At 37.6% G+C, this 22,095-nt stretch overlaps 1 protein-coding gene and 1 non-coding gene across 2 annotated transcripts in view; both read right to left on the reverse strand.

Annotated features, from left to right (window-relative positions):
• LOC134803811 (scavenger receptor class B member 1) overlaps positions 1-22,095 on the reverse strand; it is a 101,319-nt gene that overhangs the window by 13,726 nt on the left and 65,498 nt on the right. Inside the window, exons 4-6 of the mRNA XM_063776648.1 lie at positions 19,366-19,507; positions 6,368-6,574; positions 5,462-5,688 (exon numbers count right to left, since the gene is read on the reverse strand). Of these exons, the coding sequence (XP_063632718.1) occupies positions 5,462-5,688; positions 6,368-6,574; positions 19,366-19,507 (576 nt within the window). The remainder of the gene's footprint in view (positions 1-5,461; positions 5,689-6,367; positions 6,575-19,365; positions 19,508-22,095) is intronic.
• Positions 5-77, reverse strand: Trnad-auc (transfer RNA aspartic acid (anticodon AUC)). The gene has a single exon. It is a non-coding gene; the product is annotated as a tRNA-Asp (tRNA).

Raw genomic sequence — 22,095 nt, forward strand, 5'->3', positions numbered from 1 at the left:
TTACTGTCTTGGGTGAGACTTGAACTCACGGCCTCTGGATTGATACTCCAGCGCTCTGCCATCTGAGCCACCAAGACCTCATCCACAGCTAGCAAATCTTTCCACCATATTATAGGTCAAGGGGACCATAGCGACATCTACCGCAAGAGTGTTACACTTCTTAAACGGCTACCGGAGTTCCATGTCATATTGGAAATTCACCAGTTACGATGTGCTACCCATACTAATTAATTTTTTTCTTTTTAATAGCGTCGTTCGCAGACCTTTCTGCTTGTTAAAAAAAAAATTAAAATTGGTTTTGTTATGTCTGACCATACTGCTAGGGGTGGAATGTAGGTCATACTGAACAACTTTTACTATGGGGCCAAACCCGAAATCGCGAAATACTTGACAAAACAGACCATCGTTGGACGCTAAAATCGCAAATCAGTGTATTTAACCGGTCAAAAGGTTAACTTAACCTAACGAACGTTACATAAAAGCTAACAAAAAGCGATCAAATGCCAATGGGCATATCTGGTTGCACGGCGTGATGCAAGCGAGCGTGCGAACGCATTGTGTCACGCGACCTCCTTCGATTGTGCTCGTTCAATGGTTCGCCTTACTGAAAGGACTGTAGGAACTCTGTGTTGAGAATTAACATGTTTTGATAATAGTGGGTTGGGTGTGTTGGTAACAGCGACCGAATATGTATACACGTGTGTTAAATTCAATACGGGCGAATATTTAAACGGTGGTTAGCATAGGACCTAGCTAAGAAGTATATTGAGATGCTTAGAAATACAATGAACATTTTAAAGATACAAAATAATTCGGCCCGCAATGTAATGCCACACAGAAGTTACGAGATACGCGCTTTTTGAAGTAACTTACAACAGTTGACAGTTACTATAAAAAACTCGTATCACGTAATGTCATGTCATGTCTCGTAACTCGTAATGTTTGATGTCGTCAAAGTCACACCTCCGCACTATAGTCTGTAGAAGTCAGACCGAGAAAAGTCTGCAGCGATTTTGATAGCCCACGCAGTGCAAGTGTCATTTTAAACGTCAAACTTCTATGAAATTATGACGTATAAATAACACTTGCACTGCGTGGGCTATCAAAATCGGTGCAGACTTTTCTTGGTCTAACTCTGTCTTTAGGTATTTAAATAAATGTAAACAAACAATTTGTATATTTTCGGGTATATACTCGTAACATAAATTTATTGGTTAACCAACCAAATACAAAAGCGCCTGGATCTGTCACTGAACGACCTGACTTTAACCTACATTACTTGATCATGTAATGTTTTCATCTACCCTCAACTGGCTTAAGGAGCCGTTTGAGGGTAGATTTTGTTGACTTTTATCTAAAAACCTAAAGTTACAGACTGGGTCAAACAGATCGCTGTGTTATGTCTTTCCTGTAGACATACACAAGAGTTAAGGGCTATAAAGGTTAATTTTCTTATTTAACCCTTATCCACGTGAAAAGGTCCTCCTTTTATTTAGAGAACTATGATAAAATCATTACTTACATGCCCACAAGCTGTTAACTATTGCCCACAAGAGAGAAAACTAGTGTGTTCGCGCGAACAGTACACTTTTCTCTCCTGTGGGCAATAGTTAACAGCTAGTGGGCATGTAAGCAATGATTTTATCATAGTTCTCTAAATAAAAGGAGGACCTTTTCACGTGGATAAGGGTTAAATAAGAAAATTAACCTTTATAGCCCTTAACTCTGGTGTATGTCTACAGGAAAGACATAACACAGTGATCTGTTTGACCCGACTATAGACACAGACAAATTCTTAATTGTTGCATTTGGAATTAATTGGGTACTAATTTCTTTCTTAGTTTTTTGGGTTTTTCTATTTTGAATTACTGGCAATATTTTTTGAAATTCTTATTAATTCAATATTTATTTATTTAATCTTTATTGCACACAAGAAAACACACCGCACAAAAGGCGAACTTAATGCCATAAGGCATTACCAGTCAACCTTTAGGCAAAGCAGATAAGTTGTTGTTGTGTTGCATTACGTACAGAGAGATGATTAACGTACTTTTTCTCAAACCAATGTGACAATGTCACTTTTTCTCTAACACCTATCTATTTCCTCATCCTAATATTACTCGTATCATAATAATCATTGGTACTCTAAGTCTTGCGTACGAGTAAAAACACGTGTTAATATTGCACATATTACAACACGCGTTTGTGTAATGTAATACATCATTGGCATTTGCTGGGATTATTTGTGACGTATTCAACCAAAATGTTACTTATTGCCGGTTGTCGATAAGGTTGATTTCAAATTGAAGCTATATGGAAATAGCGCCTTATTGACAACCGACAATTATGTAGCCTTTTGATTGAAAATGCCACATTTTTTAGGATGTTGCGCGGTTCCTATTACCCGCGAGTATTATGATTACATTCGAGATTTATGAGCAAGTATTTGAATTATGTTATTTACAAGTAAAGTAAAGATTAAGCAATTTTGCGTGTTTATATGTAATTCGTTTTTCGCATCCCTTTGTATTGTTAGAAAAATAAACTACTGATGTACATCAATAGTACTCAATATTAGTAGTAGTAGTGTAGTAGTAGTCATAAATATAATTGTAGCTGTCGTCTAGAAATGAGTGGAGTATTTCCGCCGAATCCGTGGTCAGGCACATATGTACACGTTCTAAATCTTTCTTTTATATGAACATATATGTACAATATGCGTTTTTAAAACAACTATGTTTATGTTTATTAAGACAGCTCTTTTAAGTCCCCCAGTTGTTATGGGCATAAAAGTTTTAACAGTTTTGAATGATCCACGGTTAGTTTCACTAGACTTATATCGACCGGGATATGGACCGCGATTACCTTGTGTGGCAAATGTGTGGAATCCTGTGATTTGTTTATGTAACAAACCGGTGATATCCAAATCAAACACGCGTAGTGACATTGTGAGTGTAGTAGTGTGCTTGGACAGACCTACGAGTATGAACGTGACCAGACCAAAGAGTGTGTACGCGACCAGACCAACGAGTGATAACGCGACCAGACCAACGAGTGTGAACGCGACCAGACCAACGAGTGTGAACGCGTCCGGTGGTAACGTTAAAAGCGAACGCGAGGCACGAATGAGGGTAGACCGAGCGCGGTCTACACAACTTTGACACTCATCCGCTATCATCAGTTACCCGTGAACGAGATGCATGTAACTGCGTCGAAATATCGGGAGCTCGAAAACAATACTCACTTAGAGATAAATGACTCACTTAGAGATAAATTTAAGGAAATTGACATAATGACAGTGCACTGTCAATACATTTATGAGAATATTCTGTATGTACATAAAAATATTGTAAATTTTAGGAAAAATTGTGAAATTCATAATATTAATACTAGAAATAAACATAAGCTCGCAGTGCCCTTCACTCGGCTCCATAAAATTAAAAAATCATTCATGGGTAATTGTGTAAGATTTTATAATAAACTTCCAAACCATATTACTGAATTATCTATTAATAAATTTAAGAATTATGTAAAGCGTAAACTTATTTCTAAAGCTTATTATACCACACAAGACTACATGAATGATATTACAACGTGGGATTAATTGTTATTCGAAATGATTATTTATTTATTAGGTACATTTGATTATTGATGAGGAAATGGATATTCCGATGTAATACTATCTACTTCTTTTGCTACTTATGCTTTTTTTTTGACATTTAGATTTTATTCTAGAAATTCTAGACTAGTATTTTTTTATACAATCTTTTTAATGTTTGACGATCCTTTTGTGAAATTCTTAGTGTTAAATTTGATATGTATAATAATCCAATTTTATTATGGAATAATATTAACATCAATAAATTGCTCTGATAATTAGATTAAGATTAATTACGATTCATAAGAGCTTGTTGCTAGGCCTACATGAATAAAGTATATTTTTGATTGATTGATTGAATACAAAAGGTAATCATGGTCCATATCCCGGTCGATATAAGTCATAATAAAAGTTTTGTTGACTAGAGGAAATGAGTGGAACTACTATTAGGGAGTACCTTTCTGTCTTTGGATTCGGAAGCGAAGCCAGGCTCAATGTATTTATTTATTTATTTATTTATTTAATCTTTATTGCACAAAAGAAAACCTTATAGTACAAAAGGCGGACTTAATGCCATAAGGCATTCTCTACCAGTCAACCTTAAGGCTAAGCAGAGATATTGTGAGCGGTGCTACAATTATAACAGCAAAAACAATCAATAAATTACGAATAACATATTAATTACGTATACAAATATACTATGATATATATGTACATGTATATATTATATACCTATATATATATATATATATATATATATATATATATATATATATATATATATAAATACACACATGTGTCTAAAACATGTGTTTTAGATATATATATATATATATATAAATAACGACGAAACATATTATGAAACTAATATATAATACACTAAGATTTTTTCATTCTGCTAGCAAAGAAAGCACGTACGGATTTTTTGAAAGCGAACTTATTAGGCGCATTTTTTATGTTGAAAGGAAGTCCGTTCCAAAGACGCGCCATCTGCACAGTGAACGAATTCGACATGAACCCGGTTCGGTGAGGAGGGATGGACAGAGACATATTGCCAGAAGAGCGAAGTTGGCGGACGCGAGAAACGCCGTAGTATTGAAAGAAGGATTTGAGGTATTCCGGAGAGAGTGGATCATTAAGCACAGAAAAAAGAGTGGAAAGCAAGCGAATATTGCGACGTTGTCGAATGGGAAGCCAGCCAAGCTGAGAGCGAAAAGAAGAAACGTGATCATATTTGCGGAGGCAAAAAATAAAGCGAATGCAGTTATTAAGCAGGCGGTCCAATTTATCAAGAAGCTCTTCGTTTATGTCCGGATAACAGACATCACCATAGTCAATAATGGGTAGTATAAGGGCGTTAACTAATGCAACTTTAGTTTTGACCGGTAAGAAGTGTTTCAGTTTGTTGAGATAATGAAGTGAGCCCATGACCTTACGACTGATTTCAGTAACCTGTGCTCTCCAACTCAAGGTGTTGTCGAAAAGAACGCCCAAGTCTTTAACGCTCCGACTAAATGTTATAATGGTGTAAATGTATAGCAAGAGTCAGTGAATGATACTTACTGTAGAGGCAGCAGCCGGCATAGGACCTTATTATAGACCTTCAGCGTGTCATTCTTTGTGATATGAGGGGGGAAGATGGACCCATCAGAGCCGGCTATGCTGTTGCACTGGTCTGTGGTGCAGCGAGTGCCTTATTCCAGTGATACTTACTGTAGAGGCAGCAGCCGGCACAGATCCTTATCGTAGACCTTCAGCGTGTCATTCCTCGTGATATGAGGGGGGAAGATGGACCCATCAGAGCCGGCTATGCTGTTGCACTGGTCGGTTGTCCAGTGAGTGCCTTATTCCAGTGATACTTACTGTAGAGGCAGGAGCCGGCACAGATCCTTATCGTAGACCTTCAGCGTGTCATTCCTCGTGATATGAGGGGGGAAGATGGACCCATCAGAGCCGGCTATGCTGTTGCACTGGTCGGTTGTCCAGTGAGGCAACTTGTCGCGGGCGTTGTACCGCTCGAAGATTCCGTAAGTCTTCATGTCCTCGTAACCGCTAAACATGGTGACGATGTCTGAGGATGTGCCGTTTTTCTGAAATAAAAAGGTGTTACGTAAAGATTTATGGATACATTAAGAGAGACGCACACGCGAGACGCCCAGGATCGCGCAAAGTGGAGGAAATCAAGTAGGAAAGCGGACCCCGGCAAAGGCCGGGATAACGCTAGGTAGAAGAAGAAGATTACTAAGATACTAGCGTCTTTTGAGCGTCAGCGTCTAGTCAGCGCTATGGAAAATGGCGTCGCTGCGCAGGTGCGCCAACGTTGCGTCGAGCAGCAGCCATAGAGTTGACTAGATACCGACGCTAAGGAGATGCTAAGTGGGGTGGCCCTGAAATAGCACAATGTCCTTTATTGTGTTTAGTTTTTGCACACGTGATGAGAAACATCAGGTACCTACAAAAAAAAATCTAATTAAATTAAATAAATAAATGAAGGCGTTGGCAACAACCGTTTGGGCCCGCGTGTAGAGAGAGTAGTGGTGTCGGATGGCATGGTGCGCCGGGATGGCCGCGGTGTCGGTTTTTCGTCCGCACATCAAAGGTAATGGGCCAGCGATTGCGCGTATACGCATCTACACGTAGCCCATTCCATAGTGCGAGCGCTCAACCATCGCATGGCCATCTCGCTGGTCCAGCGCTGGGCCATCGTGTAGAGAATGAGTGAGGTTCAGTTTTGAACAACATCACGATACAAACTAGTACTAAACTCACCCCATAGAACAACCCAAACTCCTCATACGGCAGTTTCTGTTCCTTCGGCACCACGTCCTTGGCCAGCTTGAGCAGCGGATCCTCGTAGCCCCACAGCAGCTGCCCCACCGACACCTCCACGAACGGCTTGATCTTCAGGATGTCCATGATGGACGCCATGGCAAGCCGGAGGAAGCGCGCGGCGTGCTTGGATTGCGATGTGGCGCTCTGCGGGCAAATAGTTAGAGGTTTAGTCGGGAGATGGCGATGGGATGGGATGGTTTGAACACAGACAAGACATCCTCCAGCCTGAGCATAGTAGCTCTACCCCCTCTGCCACAAATACGGTAGTTTTACTCCATTTTCGAGTCGAAAGTGTCTTTGTGTGACGTCCGTGTCTTTGAACGGACTAATCACGGCACGGGAACTCGCTCACCTCGTCCCCCTCACCCCCGTATTTTTGGCAGCATCGGTTTTATGAAATAATTGCTCTAAACTCCGTCTAGAGGATTCCTAGTCTATGGGTTTGAATGTCAAGGAATATACATGGGATATTCGACCCATGCTAGGCGTGGCTCACTTCGCGATTTCGCCGTTTTTGTTTTGAGTTCATAAATTGACGGATCCAGCAACATAAAAACTAGTTTGATGTATTCAAAAGGTACTTAAATACAAAATACAGTACGTAGCGACCCTCTTTTATTAATATCTTTCGTTAAATTTAAATAATCGCGATTATTTAGCAGTGGCACTTGTGTGCACGTTGATGGGCTATTATAATGGGATATATGAGATATTATAATTTTCCTACGTCACACCCTCTACTGATAAAAATATATTAGCCGCTTAAGCTGCAGAACGTGCCTAAGAAATAAGAAATACACACTCGGCATACTAAATAGGTACCTTTTGCAATAAGAAACACGAAAATCGACCTTACTTCACTAACAATAGAGTCGATATTCAGTTATTTTTAGTGCATTTGTAGATTATATGTTCTTGCCCCTGGCTGTACCGATTCTGCTAGTATTACGCCGGAAATGTATTACTAGTACCAAAAAGAATAGATAGTATAGAGGGGTCCTGTCATTGTAAATTTTGTAGTCACTGTAAATTTACTGCCATCTGTCGACACACGACTAAAACTCAAAATAAAAACGTATAAAGTTATCAAAAAATGTATATATATGGATAAATGATTTTATTATTTTTATATCATTTTGATCCCTGTTCATTCACTGATATGTATGTGTTAAAATTGTTAAATATGAAACGGTGTCGTCACGCCATCTAGCCGAGGATAGGCTAAAGGTGTGTGCGCCATCTATTCGAGAATGACTTTTGCTTGAATTCCGAGGCACGTTTTTTCCGTAGACTTTATTCGTCTTATACGAAGTTACATATGTCTTTGCTAGTACTTAGTAATATCTACTTATTACCTACACGGAACTTCACGGTACTAACATAACCACCTCAAGCAAAGTGAATTATAAAGCAAAGTAAATTTTCGCGATTTTTAGCAGTCAAAAGCAGATGGGCTCTGTTTCCTACGGTTGAAAAAAAAGAAAATACGCTCGTGTGCGGAATTTCCCGCAGACGAATTTGGCTGCATTGAGCTTAAGATGAAAGGGGACGACTTCCCATTTCCCTCTCTGGATATTAACATTATGGAAAATATTTATAGGTACATAATTTGGTGTATATTAACCATAGCTATGCCCCTACGTTTGACTTTTTACGAACTTTTGATTATTGTAAAAATTAGGAGCGGAGAACAAATTTCATAATTTTTAAATGCTGTTAACTCTTATAATAATTAAAAAATCGAAAAAAATTAAACGTAGAGTCATAGCTGTGGTTGATACACATCAACAAATTGTGTCAAAATATTTTCAATAATGTTAATATCCGGATAGGATAATGAGGACTACGTTTGTATGACTTTGCACGGGTCCTCCACTTTCGTCAATGCTGACGCATATCTGTCCGTGTATCCCTATTAACATAAGTAGTGGCCAATTGGGGAGTGCTCGTAGCCCCTCGACTCAGCACCGCAAACCATGACGCATCTACTGGCGTGCCCCGCATGCCCGCATCACTGCTCGGAGCTGGATCTGAGGGACGCGACAGCCGGGGCTGTCAACACCGCTGCCTACTTCATCCATCCATCCATCCGTCACTTCCATCCATCCATCCATCCATCCACCCATCAAGCCATCCAACCATCGTATGAAAAAGGAACCTCGATACAAAAAGAAGAACATAATTAAGTAGTTTACAAATGTTCAACTTCCGCTTTATTAAAGAAAAACAATAAAGGAAAGGTCAAATAAAATGAACACTCATTATATCAATTAAGATCGATACAATCTCATCCACGGTCACTGTTCAGACAAGATAAATATAGGATATTGTTAATAATTTAATCACTTTAGCACACGCGAAAAGTCTATAACTCTATATGGAAATCTTGATAACCTTGGAGGTTACTCGTGTTTTGCACTGAAATTACAGCCTGGCAAAAAAGAGTAGAATTTAAAAAGTGGCAACACTGTAGTGTCGTCCCTTTCAAATCTATTAATATAGAACGGGGCGACACTACAGTGTTGCCACTTTTTAATTTCTACTCTTTTTTGCCTCGCTGTAGTCATTGGCACGTTTTTGCAGAAAAGTGCTTAAAAAGTCCAACATTGGTGAGGTGTAGACAATATGTAATAAAATAAAGCCAAGGTTTCCTTATAATGATTTTTACAGTACATATGGCCCTATTTTCCCGCACTAGTGCGTAAAATAGCACTTTTCGTGCATATGTCAAAAGTTTAAAGGGCCATATGTACTGTAAAACGTCGTACGATACACGTGCGAATAGGTAATTCGCAACTCGTGTCGATTTAAAACACTCCCTTCGGTCGTGTTTTAATTTATCGCCACTCGTTTAGAATTTCCTCTTTTCCGCACTTGTATCGTAAATAACTATTTTGAGGCCAGCTAGTAAAGGCTCGCTTGATTGTTCAAAAACTGATGAGAAAGTTGCATTTTATCTACAAGAGTGGTAAACTAAATAGATGCAAAGGCTGGTAGAATTGACTTTTAAATGATTTTGAATGATAAATAATAATAACGCACTGGATTAGATTTGATGTGTTTTGGATGTTTTACAATTAGTATTTTCCTATTTCTCCTCGCATTGGTGTGGTGAAAAATTGTGTGTTTCACTCGGTGGTAAAATTTGTTTAACACTTAGTAAACCCTCGCAACGCCCTCGCTCGCTCGTGGTGCAATTTTGGAATCTTTCGCTTGGTCGGGTATCAGTATTAGCTCTATGGTATTAGCACGAGCTAGTATTCGCGCGGTTAAACAACAAAATTGAAATCTGGTAAAAAAAGTTACTATTAAATAAATTATGTACTCGTGACACAAAAAAAATATTTTGCGATGTGACAGACGGACGGACAGACGGACAGAGTCGCACCATAAGGGCTCCTTTTGTACCTTTTTGGTACGGAGCCCTAGAAATCGAGGGTGGTGGTACAATATAAACAAGAAAAGAGTTCAGTGTGACTCATAGATAGTATGTAGTATAAATAAAATACTATCATTTATTCTGTGGGATTGATCCCACGCCCAACGGTTTGAAAGCGTCACGCCTGAACCACTCGGATATAATTCTTACTCAAAATTGAACAGGTTAAGTCTAAAAAACATGTCAATTGTCATTTGTATTAGCTGTGTAAAATGTGTGTAATCTATTTTTCGGCTTATTTTATGTTTCTTTACTTATTTTTTTGTCTGTTACCTTCCGTGATTATTTCTCACTTGATGATCTAATCGGAAGATCAGCGCTGGAAGTCGCCAGCAACATGCTGAGATGGGACCATTTCGTGACACTTTATTTTTCACTATGTTTTTTCTATGTATGTCTGTTGTCTGTGTGTTTACGAATAAAAAAACTATTCTATTCTATTTCAAAACAGAAGCTGTCAAGAGTTTGATTCGTGACTCGATAAGGCAGGTGTCAAATAAAAACAATACACGAACAAGTTGAATAACCTGTCCTTATTATTGATAAAGGTTTCCAATAAATAATAACATTCAATGTCAATAAAAGTCAAGGTGTAAAGTTATAGGAAGTTCGGACCCACTGGCCTTACGTTATTATACGTGACCCTGTATGGTTTAATTCTCAATAATAACAATAAATACAGAGTTATAAATGAATGATTTTATACCTTTTTCATCACGCTGGGAAAGGAGCAGAAGTTCAAGATTCAAGAGCTCTGAATGTACTTCCTGTATGTAATTTTATTGGCACAGGTATCCTACTCGTATCATAGTGGAATACAACAAAAATACTGCTATAGGTAAGTAGGTATACTTGCTTTCTTAGAAAAATATTAACTACCTACACCTTAGATATTCAGATAATTCCATATATTATAATGTAGACTAATTATAATTTTTATTTAGATTTGTTACTAGCTTACCAATATGGCTGTGCAAACTTCTTACTAAAAAGATTAATTTTAAGTATACTCATACAAGTATGTATAAAAATGTATTGCTGTGCCCTTACAGGGTCGGTATTCATTGTAATATTATGAGCAATAAATATGTTTGAATTTGAATTTGTTTGAACTATCTTTGAAATAAAATAAATTAAATACCTGCACCCAGTAAAGACTATTCAAAACACTCAAACCAGTGACATAACCTAACAAATCTTAAAGATTTCGCGCTGCGTCCGCGCAAGTATTTACTCACTCCGAGAATACGTACTAGGTTGTTCACCTACATTCTACATCCATATCCTACCTCCATCCAAACTAAAACACACCTTACCACCTTAAAATATGACTTAAATTTCAATTTAACTTACAAATCTTACTATAAAACGCGGCAATTGCACTTAAATTTGAAACTAATGACAGAGATATAAGTTATATTTTCGTTTGTTTGTGTTTCGTTGCAAAATGCAGTTCAAGGCATTTGCTAATTAAGGTGCTTATTAGTTCTTTGGCTAAGTTGGCCAGCCTTGGTAACTGTTAAGTAAAGTAGTAAAAGGTAAACTAGAACTGGGAGTAATTGCTCTTAGTTAAGCGTGTAATAGTACCGATTATAATGCGATAAAGATAAAATGCCCATAACTTTATCGTTCTATGCGACAACGATCTTTACCACTTAGATGGTTGGTATTGTTGGTAATAATGGCAATGCTCAACTGTGTGTTTCTCGAAACTTCCTGCTTAGCACAGCTAAACTCTGGAATGACGTGTCACACTTAAAAAAGTGCAAGTCAGACTCGCCCACCGAATTTTGCGTAAAATTTTAACTTATAGTTTGTCAAAGGACTGTCTCATTTCAATCATAGACAGAGAGAATCATACTATCTTTGTCTTACACTAGTACTAGCACCCAAAAGGATGAGTATAGTTTTCCTGGTTCTTACTGACTGACAAATTGGTTTGACCAACTATATTTATTCATTTCTTATTTTATACAAATCCATAGTTTTGAGATTGTTCCCTGCAGTGTTGGCCGAAACGTTTATGCAATTGAATATTTTTGACCATTCACCAGTACAAATTGAACCGTCAACTGTAACCGTCCGTTACCGTTTACGGTTCAATTTGTACTGGTTAATGGTCAATTGCAATTAACGTTCGGCCAACACTGGTTCCCTGTACTTGTAGTGTAAGACGATATTATTACCTACTTGCCAAAATTCATAGCTCAACGGGAAGTACCCTGGGTCAAACAGATCACTGTGTTATGTCTTTCCTGTAGACATACACAAGAGTTAAGGGCTATAAAGGTTAATTTTCTTATTTAACCCTTATCCACGTGAAAAGGTCCTCCTTTTATTTAGAGAACTATGATAAAATCATTGCTTACATGCCCACAAGCTGTTAACTATAGCCCACAGGAGAGAAAAATGTGCTGTTCGCGATAACACACTAGTTTTCTCTCCTGTGGGCAATAGTTAACAGCTTGTGGGCATGTAAGCAATGATTTTATCATAGTTCTCTAAATAAAAGGAGGATCTTTTCACGTGGATAAGGGTTAAATAAGAAAATTAACCTTTATAGCCCTTAACTCTTGTGTATGTCTACAGGAAAGACATAACACAGTGATCTGTTTGACCCAGAGATACATTTTCATTCCCATCAGAGTGTCGAATGTACGTTTTTTGCGGCATAAACGGCCGTATCAGACGGACGGACTGACGGACGGACGCACGGACCGACGGACGGAAGCACGGACGGACGGACGGACGCACGGACGGACGGACGGACGGACGCACGGACGGACAGCAAAGTGATCCTATAAGGGTTCCGTTTTTTCCTTTTGAGATGGAACCCTAAAATACATCAATCATTAAACGTTATCTTTTTTAAAATAGGGGTCGTCCAGAAATCATGTGATCGTTTAGAGGGGGGGTGGGGTCAAGAAAAATATCACGAATGATCACGATGGGGGAGGGGGGGTCAGAGAAGATATCACGTGTAATTTTTTTTTCAAAGCGGGAAAGCCAAAAACAACAATATTACTCAAAAATTTAATCAGATCAAATAATCCGCTCTATTTTATATGCGTATTTACCCAATAAAAAACATTTATCGCACCAACTTTAAAACATTATTGCTTAGCGTGTGGGGGGGGGGGGGGGGTTGCGTTAAAATCACCAAATATCACCAAGGGGTGGAGGGGTCAAAAATAGGCCAAATATGATCACATGATTTCTGGACGACCCCATACCATTAACCTTTGATAATCGACTATTGACCTCTTAATTCTGTCACTATTCTTATAGTTCCCACCCACGTCTTACAACTTACAATCCTCTAACGGTACATTATGTAAATACATCCGCTAGTGGGTGGCTGCACTCATCTGTCATTAGGTAATACCAGAGAGTAGTAAATAAGGAAGACTGACAGCCCTCATACATTTTGTACGGTAACGTAGGAGAAAAAATTTGCTCCCATACAAAATGTGCTGATTTTAGTAGGAGAAATATATTTGCCCCCATACAAAAATGTGCTGATTTTTGTAGTAGAAAAAAATTTGCTCCCATACAAATATGTACTTACTGATTTTTGTAGGAGATAAAAATTTGCTCCCATACAAAAATGTGCTGAGTTTGGTATGGGAGTAAACTTTTTTCTCCTACGTCACCATACAAAATCTAATTTTTATCTGATCAAGTTGTTAATTTTAATGTGTTAATTCAATACTCATGGATCTTATAATGCCCCAGTAAACGAAAAAAACGATTTTTCTTTGCTAGGTAGTCTAGGGACAGGAAATCAGTGTTCTAAAAGTTGATTTAGCCTTTTACACTTATTTACAAGTGTACCTAATTAAAAAAAAAAATAAGATTCGACCATTGTAGAGAAAATAATTCCGCTACTCGATGCTAGATGTCGACTACGAAAATAATAGTCTTTTTGGTACCAAAACTGATGTATGGAGTGAGCACTCTATTCTTACCATATTTCTCTATGACTCGACTGACTGTATTTATAGTCATAAAAGTAGATTTAAAGCATTTTGAGCATTAAATATGAATATGTCTAAAATGTTTTTATTATGCTTTAAAATGGTTTTATAAGTAAGTAAGTAATCATTTATTGTCAGATTGTGCATGCCAGTTTACAGATGTTACAATATTATTTAATTAGTGAGTGTCACAATCAACCGGTTTACGGCATACAATGTACTTATACTTTTATTATGTTTTAATTATATGGAACAAGCCAGGAAAGTGGATCTTTAAATTTAAAAGTCATAAAAGCAGTGACAGATTTTATTTATACACGTTTAAGTAAAGGCACGCGAGGAACGCGGTGTTTAATGGAGATTGTATGTCTTGAATATTTATTAGTCTCTTATAATAATAACCCGTTACTTAGCAATCCTAAAAATCGGTGAATTTTGTAACCGAAACGATCTAAGTTTATTTTGGTTTGCACGCGAATATAGTGATAATTTTGTAGGCACTTAATACGAAAATGGTGTAAACGTTATTACGTAATTATCTTAAAAGATATTTAGTATTATGGAATGATTCATAAATTTCATAATAGAGCTTAGTGCCATGTGACGTGTGACATTTATGCGTAACACAATTCATAGGCTGATGCTGATAATCCAGAATTTCGAAGGGTGAAGTTATTTAATTATTTTAAGGGCGAAAGGTTTAAGCTTCAATTTACTATGCAGTAAATTGGGATGAATTTCGTTTGTTTCAAAAAGTAATGTAATAAAAGATACGCCACGTTATTTGGCTTTTAAAAGGGTCTACAGGTAATTAGATTGAAACGGATTGTACATTGTAATGCAACATTGGGCCTTATAAAAATAATAACTACATACAAACGTAGTGAGGTAACAAATTAACAGTATGTTAATAAGACCTCATGAATATTATAATTATAACCACCATAACGTATGCAACACCAAGAAGCCTAGAAAACTGTGTACACCTAATGAATCAGTTATTTCTATACGATCCGCTTGAATCCCCAACTGTTCGTATGTACGGTATTAGCTTACAAACTGGCTAGCAAAATACACCTTAACCATATAAAAATAAAGTTTATATTAGTTTATTTTTAACAGTTCCACTGCAGTGACTCTAAGCGTTACGATTCATAGCGTTTCCATAAGAAATGTGGCATTTATGGCGAATGGTGGCCGCGGTGTATGGTTTTGCGAAATCATACATGTGTGTTTAAATACGTTTTGTAATGCTTAAAACGTTTTGTGTTGTTTGCTAGGGGTTTGTAGGCCTTTTAAAATATACAATTGAATATTACAATTACATAGTTAATAATAGTAGTACGATACGAGTGCGAAAAGTAGGAATTCGTGTCGATTTAAAACACTCCCTTTGGTTGTGTTTCAATTTATCGCCACTCGTTGATAATTACCTGTTCGCACGTGTATTGTTCAACGGTTTACAGTACAATATGACCTTTTAAATTTTCGATATAGACACGTATTGTGCTAATTACCGCTCTAGGGCGGTAAAGTAGCACCATATGTACTGTAAAATAAGACACCTATTACTATTTTTACAAAATAGATTTTTTAAATTTGCTCTCGAATTTTTATTCGTCAGATTTTGATAAAATGTGGTAGACAGATAGAGCTTCCTATTCTACATAACATAACAAACAAAATTTCACCGTATGTCCTAAATCTTCCACTGAGATACGAAAACGTATGGTATTCTCGTGACTCATGGAAAAATTCTTAGGTTGAGTTAGACAAGATAAGCCTGCAACGGTTTTGATAGCACACGCAGTGCAAGTGTTATTTTACGTCAAACTTCTTTGAAATTATGACGTACAAATAACACTTGCACTGCGTGTGCTATCAAAATCGTTGCAGACTTATTTTGGACTAACTTCTAGCACATTTTTTGTCCCAAATTGTGATTATGTATTTATTTTACTCACAATGCAATGCTCTTCAAGAGCGTTATCAAAAAAAATGTACATTTCATTCATGTTTTCAAAATATTGACTTCTTGGGCTCATTTTACTCAGAATCATTTGTACATTCACGCCTCATACATGAAAAAATGTGTCCCAAAATGTTGTATGAAAAAATACTTTTCCAGTGCGTCACGTTCCTACAAATAAAAAAAATATTCATACAAAAATGTGACGATCTGGAAAGGTAATCTCGGGACACATTTTTTCGTGTATGAGGCGTGAATGTACAAATGATTCTGAGTAAAATGCCCCAAGAAGTCAACATTTCGAAGATATGAATGAAATGTACATTTTTTTGGAAAATGCTCTCAAAATAGCCAAATTTGATACAAATTCACAAAAAAAATTACTAGGTACAGTAAAAATAGGCCCAATTATCCAATCCTGGTCACTAATACGTCCAGTGTCGACGCAATCGTCTATTTCACGGCCGACCGGACACATTGCGAGTCAGAGAGCGTATCACCGATGTGTGTCGGCCGGCGATCTCACCTCACACGGATGTCAAAAGGAAAACTGACCGGTAGAAAACCCGCAAAATGCGCGCTTGCATTGTGTTCGAGAAACAATTATTGGTCGGAATTTCTAGTGAGTTCGAGTTCGAGTAAACATTTAAAGCAGTGGCGGGCAAACTTTCTTCATGGGGGGCCAGAAAGTTTAGAAAATTTAAGTGGAGGGCCAGAATTGTAGCCAATATTTATTTTGATTTGTGATAAATTAATAATCGTGGGCCAATGCCATATACTAATTATTTCATAGGACCGGCGGCGGGCCGGATAAAATCCATTCGCGGGCCGGAGATTGCCCGCGGGCCGTACTTTGCCCACCACTGATTTAAAGTAAACGTACTGGTGCTCGACGCGGGCCCAGTACATGTGATCTTGAAACTTAAGTAATTGTCAATAGAGGTGACAGCAAGGTGTCACCTATTGGGCATTAGCATGTCGAGCACTAGTACGTATACCTTACTCATTAATTTAAAATTTTAAATACGGGTCTCTTTTGTTTCCCATAAAGTTTTAAGTCATATTATATTGTTTGTCCGCATTTTCGTTAGTCATAATTTATTTGGTTCAGAACGCATAACTTTTCAGGATTGCCATAAAACAAATCTAACCTAACCTATCTATAGGATAACCTTACGAAACCTGAAATAAATGTCATATACTAAGAAAAAGTGACCAAGGCCTCCAGTGCACAGGCTGGAATCGAACCAGCGTCCTCTGCTATCGCGGCAGGTACTTGAAATAAAAACAAATTAAAATATTTTCTGCATATAATTTAATTTGTTCTAATACTTCTAATAGAACCTTACGAAAATCCTGAAAAGTTAACGGTTTCAGTTTTAGGACTAATGATAGTATAACAAACAATACATTATGACTTAAAACTTTATGGGAAACAAAGGGACCCCTTTAAATACTTATACTTGGTACAACAGTGACTTTTAACCAATTATCTATAATTTATTGTAAGGTAAACGCCTCAGAGCTCGACATGCTAATACCCAAAAGTTGACATCCTGTTCATATTGCAAATGACCTAAGTTTAAATATTACAGGTATTGGGACAGTGTCATCTTCCTTATGTTTAAATCAATCATCTTTTTTCAGTTTCTTCTTATTATTATATTATAATTATTTGTTTGAAAAAACGTTACCATTAGCTACATCAATAAGGCAATAAATAATATGATTATTCCTACCACTTTCTCGGCGATAAAAGGTACTTATATTAGTTTCTATTTATTATATTTCTTATACCTCTGATTATTATTTCCTGTTGGTGTCGTTGATCTCGTCGTGATTCTTAAATTAATCAATCAATTACATATACACCGTGTTTTTTTTTATTTCCGTTCATTTCAAGGGTGCATACCTGAGCTTAAATCAAGTAACTTTCTCAAAGACACCGATATTCTAATTAACTCCATTTCGGAGATAATCAATATTTTTTTTCCCTATAAGGCCTCTACAAGCGTGTACACTTGCCTTAGGGCCGGTTTACATATTGATTAGTGATTAAATGAGTTCATACATTTGCTAGTAAACTTAAGTACAATCTCGGTCGATCGATGTTCGAAATGACATTGATATGTCACAGATTTCAATTGTTTGGTTGAATTCAATGTAATGCCCGTGTTACAACAACGCTATATGCTACATTTAAGTAATTAGGTACTTTTTAAACTTTATTTTTTTAATAAAACGGATATTTTTTTTTAAATTAACTATGCCATTTAGTTCTCTTAAACGTACTTAACCATACCCCGGAGTTAACGGAATTCAATAAAAACACGGTGTATAGAAATCGGCTGATATTACAAAATTGTAAACCAGTACGTCTACCATCAGTTTTTACATTGACATATACACTCACGTCTACGTAACTTACTTTCTATGCATCTCGCTCGTACTCGCATATTAGCGCAAGCGAGATGTACAGAAAGTAAATTACGTAGACGTGAGCGTTATGTCAATGTCAAAACTGATGGTAGAGGCTCAGAAACAGAAACAGCAGTGGGACGTATACCTACGTATGACTAAATTATCATTATTTTGTTATATTATTACAGAAACTCAAATTATCTACCATTGCCGTCTACCAATAGTATAAGCCGCTAGTGGTTGAAAGTGAACACCTTGTCACGGTGACAATCAATATGAAAGTCGCTAGAGACCTCATATTATTGTCACTGGTGACAAGGTACAAAATGGGTCATAAATTAAAACTTTCGACCCTACTTACATTATAGTTATCGTTCAGACACAGAATAAATAATAGTACTAGGTACAGAAGACTCACTCTCTAACAAAACGCGTCAGTTACGATCAGCACAGATATGGCCGCTAGGTGGCGACAGCGCCACGCGCGGCTTATGGCAAACCCCAAAATTGGGGCCGAACGGATGTACTTTTAGCTACCTGTAGCAAAGCGACGAAATCGCGGAGTGAGCCACGCCTGGTTCAGATAACAACTTGAATTGCTTTTCAACCTAATATTCAGACACCGACCAATTTTTCGGTCACTTTTTTAGTGTATTTATTTGCCGGTTAACGGATTATTAGTTCTCCTATATATTTTTTTTTAGGAATTAGGCTATCATTTATTCATCAAAAAAGTAAAATGTAATAGATTGGAGGGTCTGCCATCTTGTGGCCTGAATCGGAAATGTGATCTAATCTAATCTATATATAGATTACTAATTATCTATTTACAGTATACTGTAATTAAATAATTTATCGGTCACTGAAAAAAAATCACTTATCGACAAATTAGTCGGTTATTTGTCGGTCGTGTTTCTTACTCACCAGCATAGGTATATTGTGCACGACCTTTTTAAGACTGTAAGAAACCAATTTGTCGGTGACCAACTAATTAGTGAGATCGTTTCACGGTCGTCTTTCTCACTCACCAGCATAGGTATACTGCGCACGACCTTGTTAAGACTAAAACAAACAATTTGTCGGTGCCGACTAATTTGTCGGTCGTTCGTAGGTCGTCGTTTTCACTCACCAGCATAGGTATATTGGGCACGACCACCGCGTCGTCGTCCGACCGCCCGCTGAGGTCTGGTCGGTACGTGTACGTCCTCTTGTAGTGGAACGACAGGGTTCCGTTCTCGTTGTCGGTGATGTTCACTTTCTCCCATTCTTGTCTGAAACAAAAAAAAACATTTTATAATCGGTTCTTTCTTTAGATCTTAGGTCGCCGAGTCGCCCGGGCCGGGGACCGATTCTGTCAATGGTGTGGGGAGACCGTTAGTTCCCCCGCCACGCAATAGGGAGCGTGCCGCGAATTTTTGACGCGAGGCATAAATGTCAAGTTTATCCTTCCGATGTAGCCCACAAGATGGCAGAACCTACTATGCATAGTGTTGGTTAAGAGTGTTAAGACTCGGTCCTTTGAGTCCTCTGCTTTAAGACTCGACTCAGTTTTTCAGACTCTTATAATTAAGTCGAAACTCGAGTTCTTTTCAACTTTTTAGAGACCCGAGTCTTTTGTAGATACTCGAGTCCTTTTCGGAGAACTTGTAATTTTTTTTTACAAATAAATTCGAAATGCATTACTTTATGTACAATTCATGGATGTACTCGTACCTAACACAAATCATACAATAACACCTATTTCCTTTACTGTTGTTTAGGTAAACCCTATAAAATTGTTGACTGAGTCTTTATTCGGAGGCTCGAGTATTTTTGAGTTGCGCTTAAAAAAGACTCAATATAGGACTCTACTCGGGACTAAAAAGACTCTGAAGTTTTTTAAGCTCAGGTCACTTAAAAACAAATCAAGTTCTTCAATTTAGACTCAAAAGACTTGAGTTCCCACCAACACTAACTATGCACAAGAAACCGTACTAGAACGGTAGATGGTAGCACTTGCTTTGGCAATGTACAAGTTTATGTTTCCGATTCAGGCCACAAGATGGCAGAACCTCCAACGCGCACGGTCCTTATTCGCATATACCTAGTGCAGTGGTTCCTAATCTGGGGGTAATTACCCCCGTGGGGGTAAAACTGGTATTTTACGGGGGTAATAAGCTAACCTAATATAACAATACAACAAACGTACACGTTTTATTTTTTATTACCATTGGGAGGAGGGGTAAAATCAGGTCCACTAGTTAGTCATAGGGGTGACCGGACTGAAAAGGTTAGGAACCACTGACCTAGTGATAAGAGCGTGCGACTTTTAATACTTTCAAACCCTGGCTCTTACCAATGAGTTTTTCGGAACTTATGTACGAAATATCATTTGATATTTACCAGTTGCTTTTCGGTGAAGGAAAACATCGTGAGGAAACCGGACTAATCCCAATAAGGCCTAGATTCCCCTCTGGGTTGGAAGGTTAGATGGCAGTCGCTTTCGTAAAAACTAGTGGCTACGCAAATTCTCGGGATTGGTTATCAAGCGGACCCCAGGCTCCCATGAGCCGTGGCAAAAATGCCGGGACAACGCGAGGAAGAAGAAGAAAGAAGAAGTGTTAAAAAAAATAGGTAAGAAGGAATCCGTTGGAAAACATAAACTTTGTTTAGAGTAAACAAGGAATCTAGTTTCAGGTGAACATGCGATGTCGCGTGTCAGCATCTCTCAAGATAACTGCGACACAGTTGTGATATTACGACCAGTACAATAAGTTCAACGAATCATTAAACTGTTTGTCAATTACTGTGAGCTCGTGTTACTCCTCATCCTTGGTGTTATTGTCTGCTTATATATTTTGTGTGCTTACTAGCGACCCGCCCCGACTTCACACGGGTTACACAAAACCTTAACAAATTATACACCTAAACCTTCCTCATAAATCACTCTATTGATAGGTGAAAACCGCGTGAAAATACGCTCAGTAGTTTTTGAGTTTATCGCGAACAAACAAACAGACAGACGCGGCGGGTGATATTGTTTTATAAGGTGTAGTGATATTCTATATTACAATACAATATGTAATTGTATGAAATGTATGACAGATTTCATAATGCTTGCATTGCATGCCTGTATTTAATAGTAATGCGAATGTTTCATCATTATTTTTTTTAACGTTACTTTTAGTTTTAATAGGGTTCAGATACGCGTTGATGTCTTTTATTTGTCGATGTGAAAGACATAACCTCCTAAGGCCCAGCCATACAAATGAAAAACCCATAATATGCCACAGAAATTTGAACCTTTAGTGCAGGGAATAGAGTTGATTTTAGTTTTGTTTGAAAATTGAACGAAACAAATCGAATGCGACTCTGTTCCTACTTTAGGTAGGACCTTGGGCCTTAGAAGGATAAATATGATACTTATTTACTTTTTATAGTACCGTCGCCCACACTGTTAATTGTACGTCGGTGGATCTTATGCCCTTTGTAATACGGTCCACCGATGTACAGTTAGAAGTGTTGCTGTTTGTACTAAAACCACAGCAAAAGACATATAACATTAGCATAAAGTCGAACTCATCCCCTGACATACATATTATATTATAACATCCCCATACTGTATCAATGCAAATAAATAATTTCTGATTTCTGATTTTAAGGGATATCTTCCAATCAAAAGTTTTCAGTCCTCGTAAAGGCTTTAAGTCAAAGTACTGCTAATTATTTATATTATAAGTGCACTCTGCACTGCGAATGCTACCGTAACTACTGGTAATCAGCATTAGTATAATTATTTAAATATTTTCCTGTTACTATAATTATACAGACTTTTATAATGCGCGCATCATGGTACTTAGGTGTAATAGGTTACAGAATA

The sequence above is a fragment of the Cydia splendana genome, chromosome 27, assembly GCF_910591565.1.
Source record: "Cydia splendana chromosome 27, ilCydSple1.2, whole genome shotgun sequence".
Lineage (NCBI taxonomy): Eukaryota > Metazoa > Arthropoda > Insecta > Lepidoptera > Tortricidae > Cydia > Cydia splendana.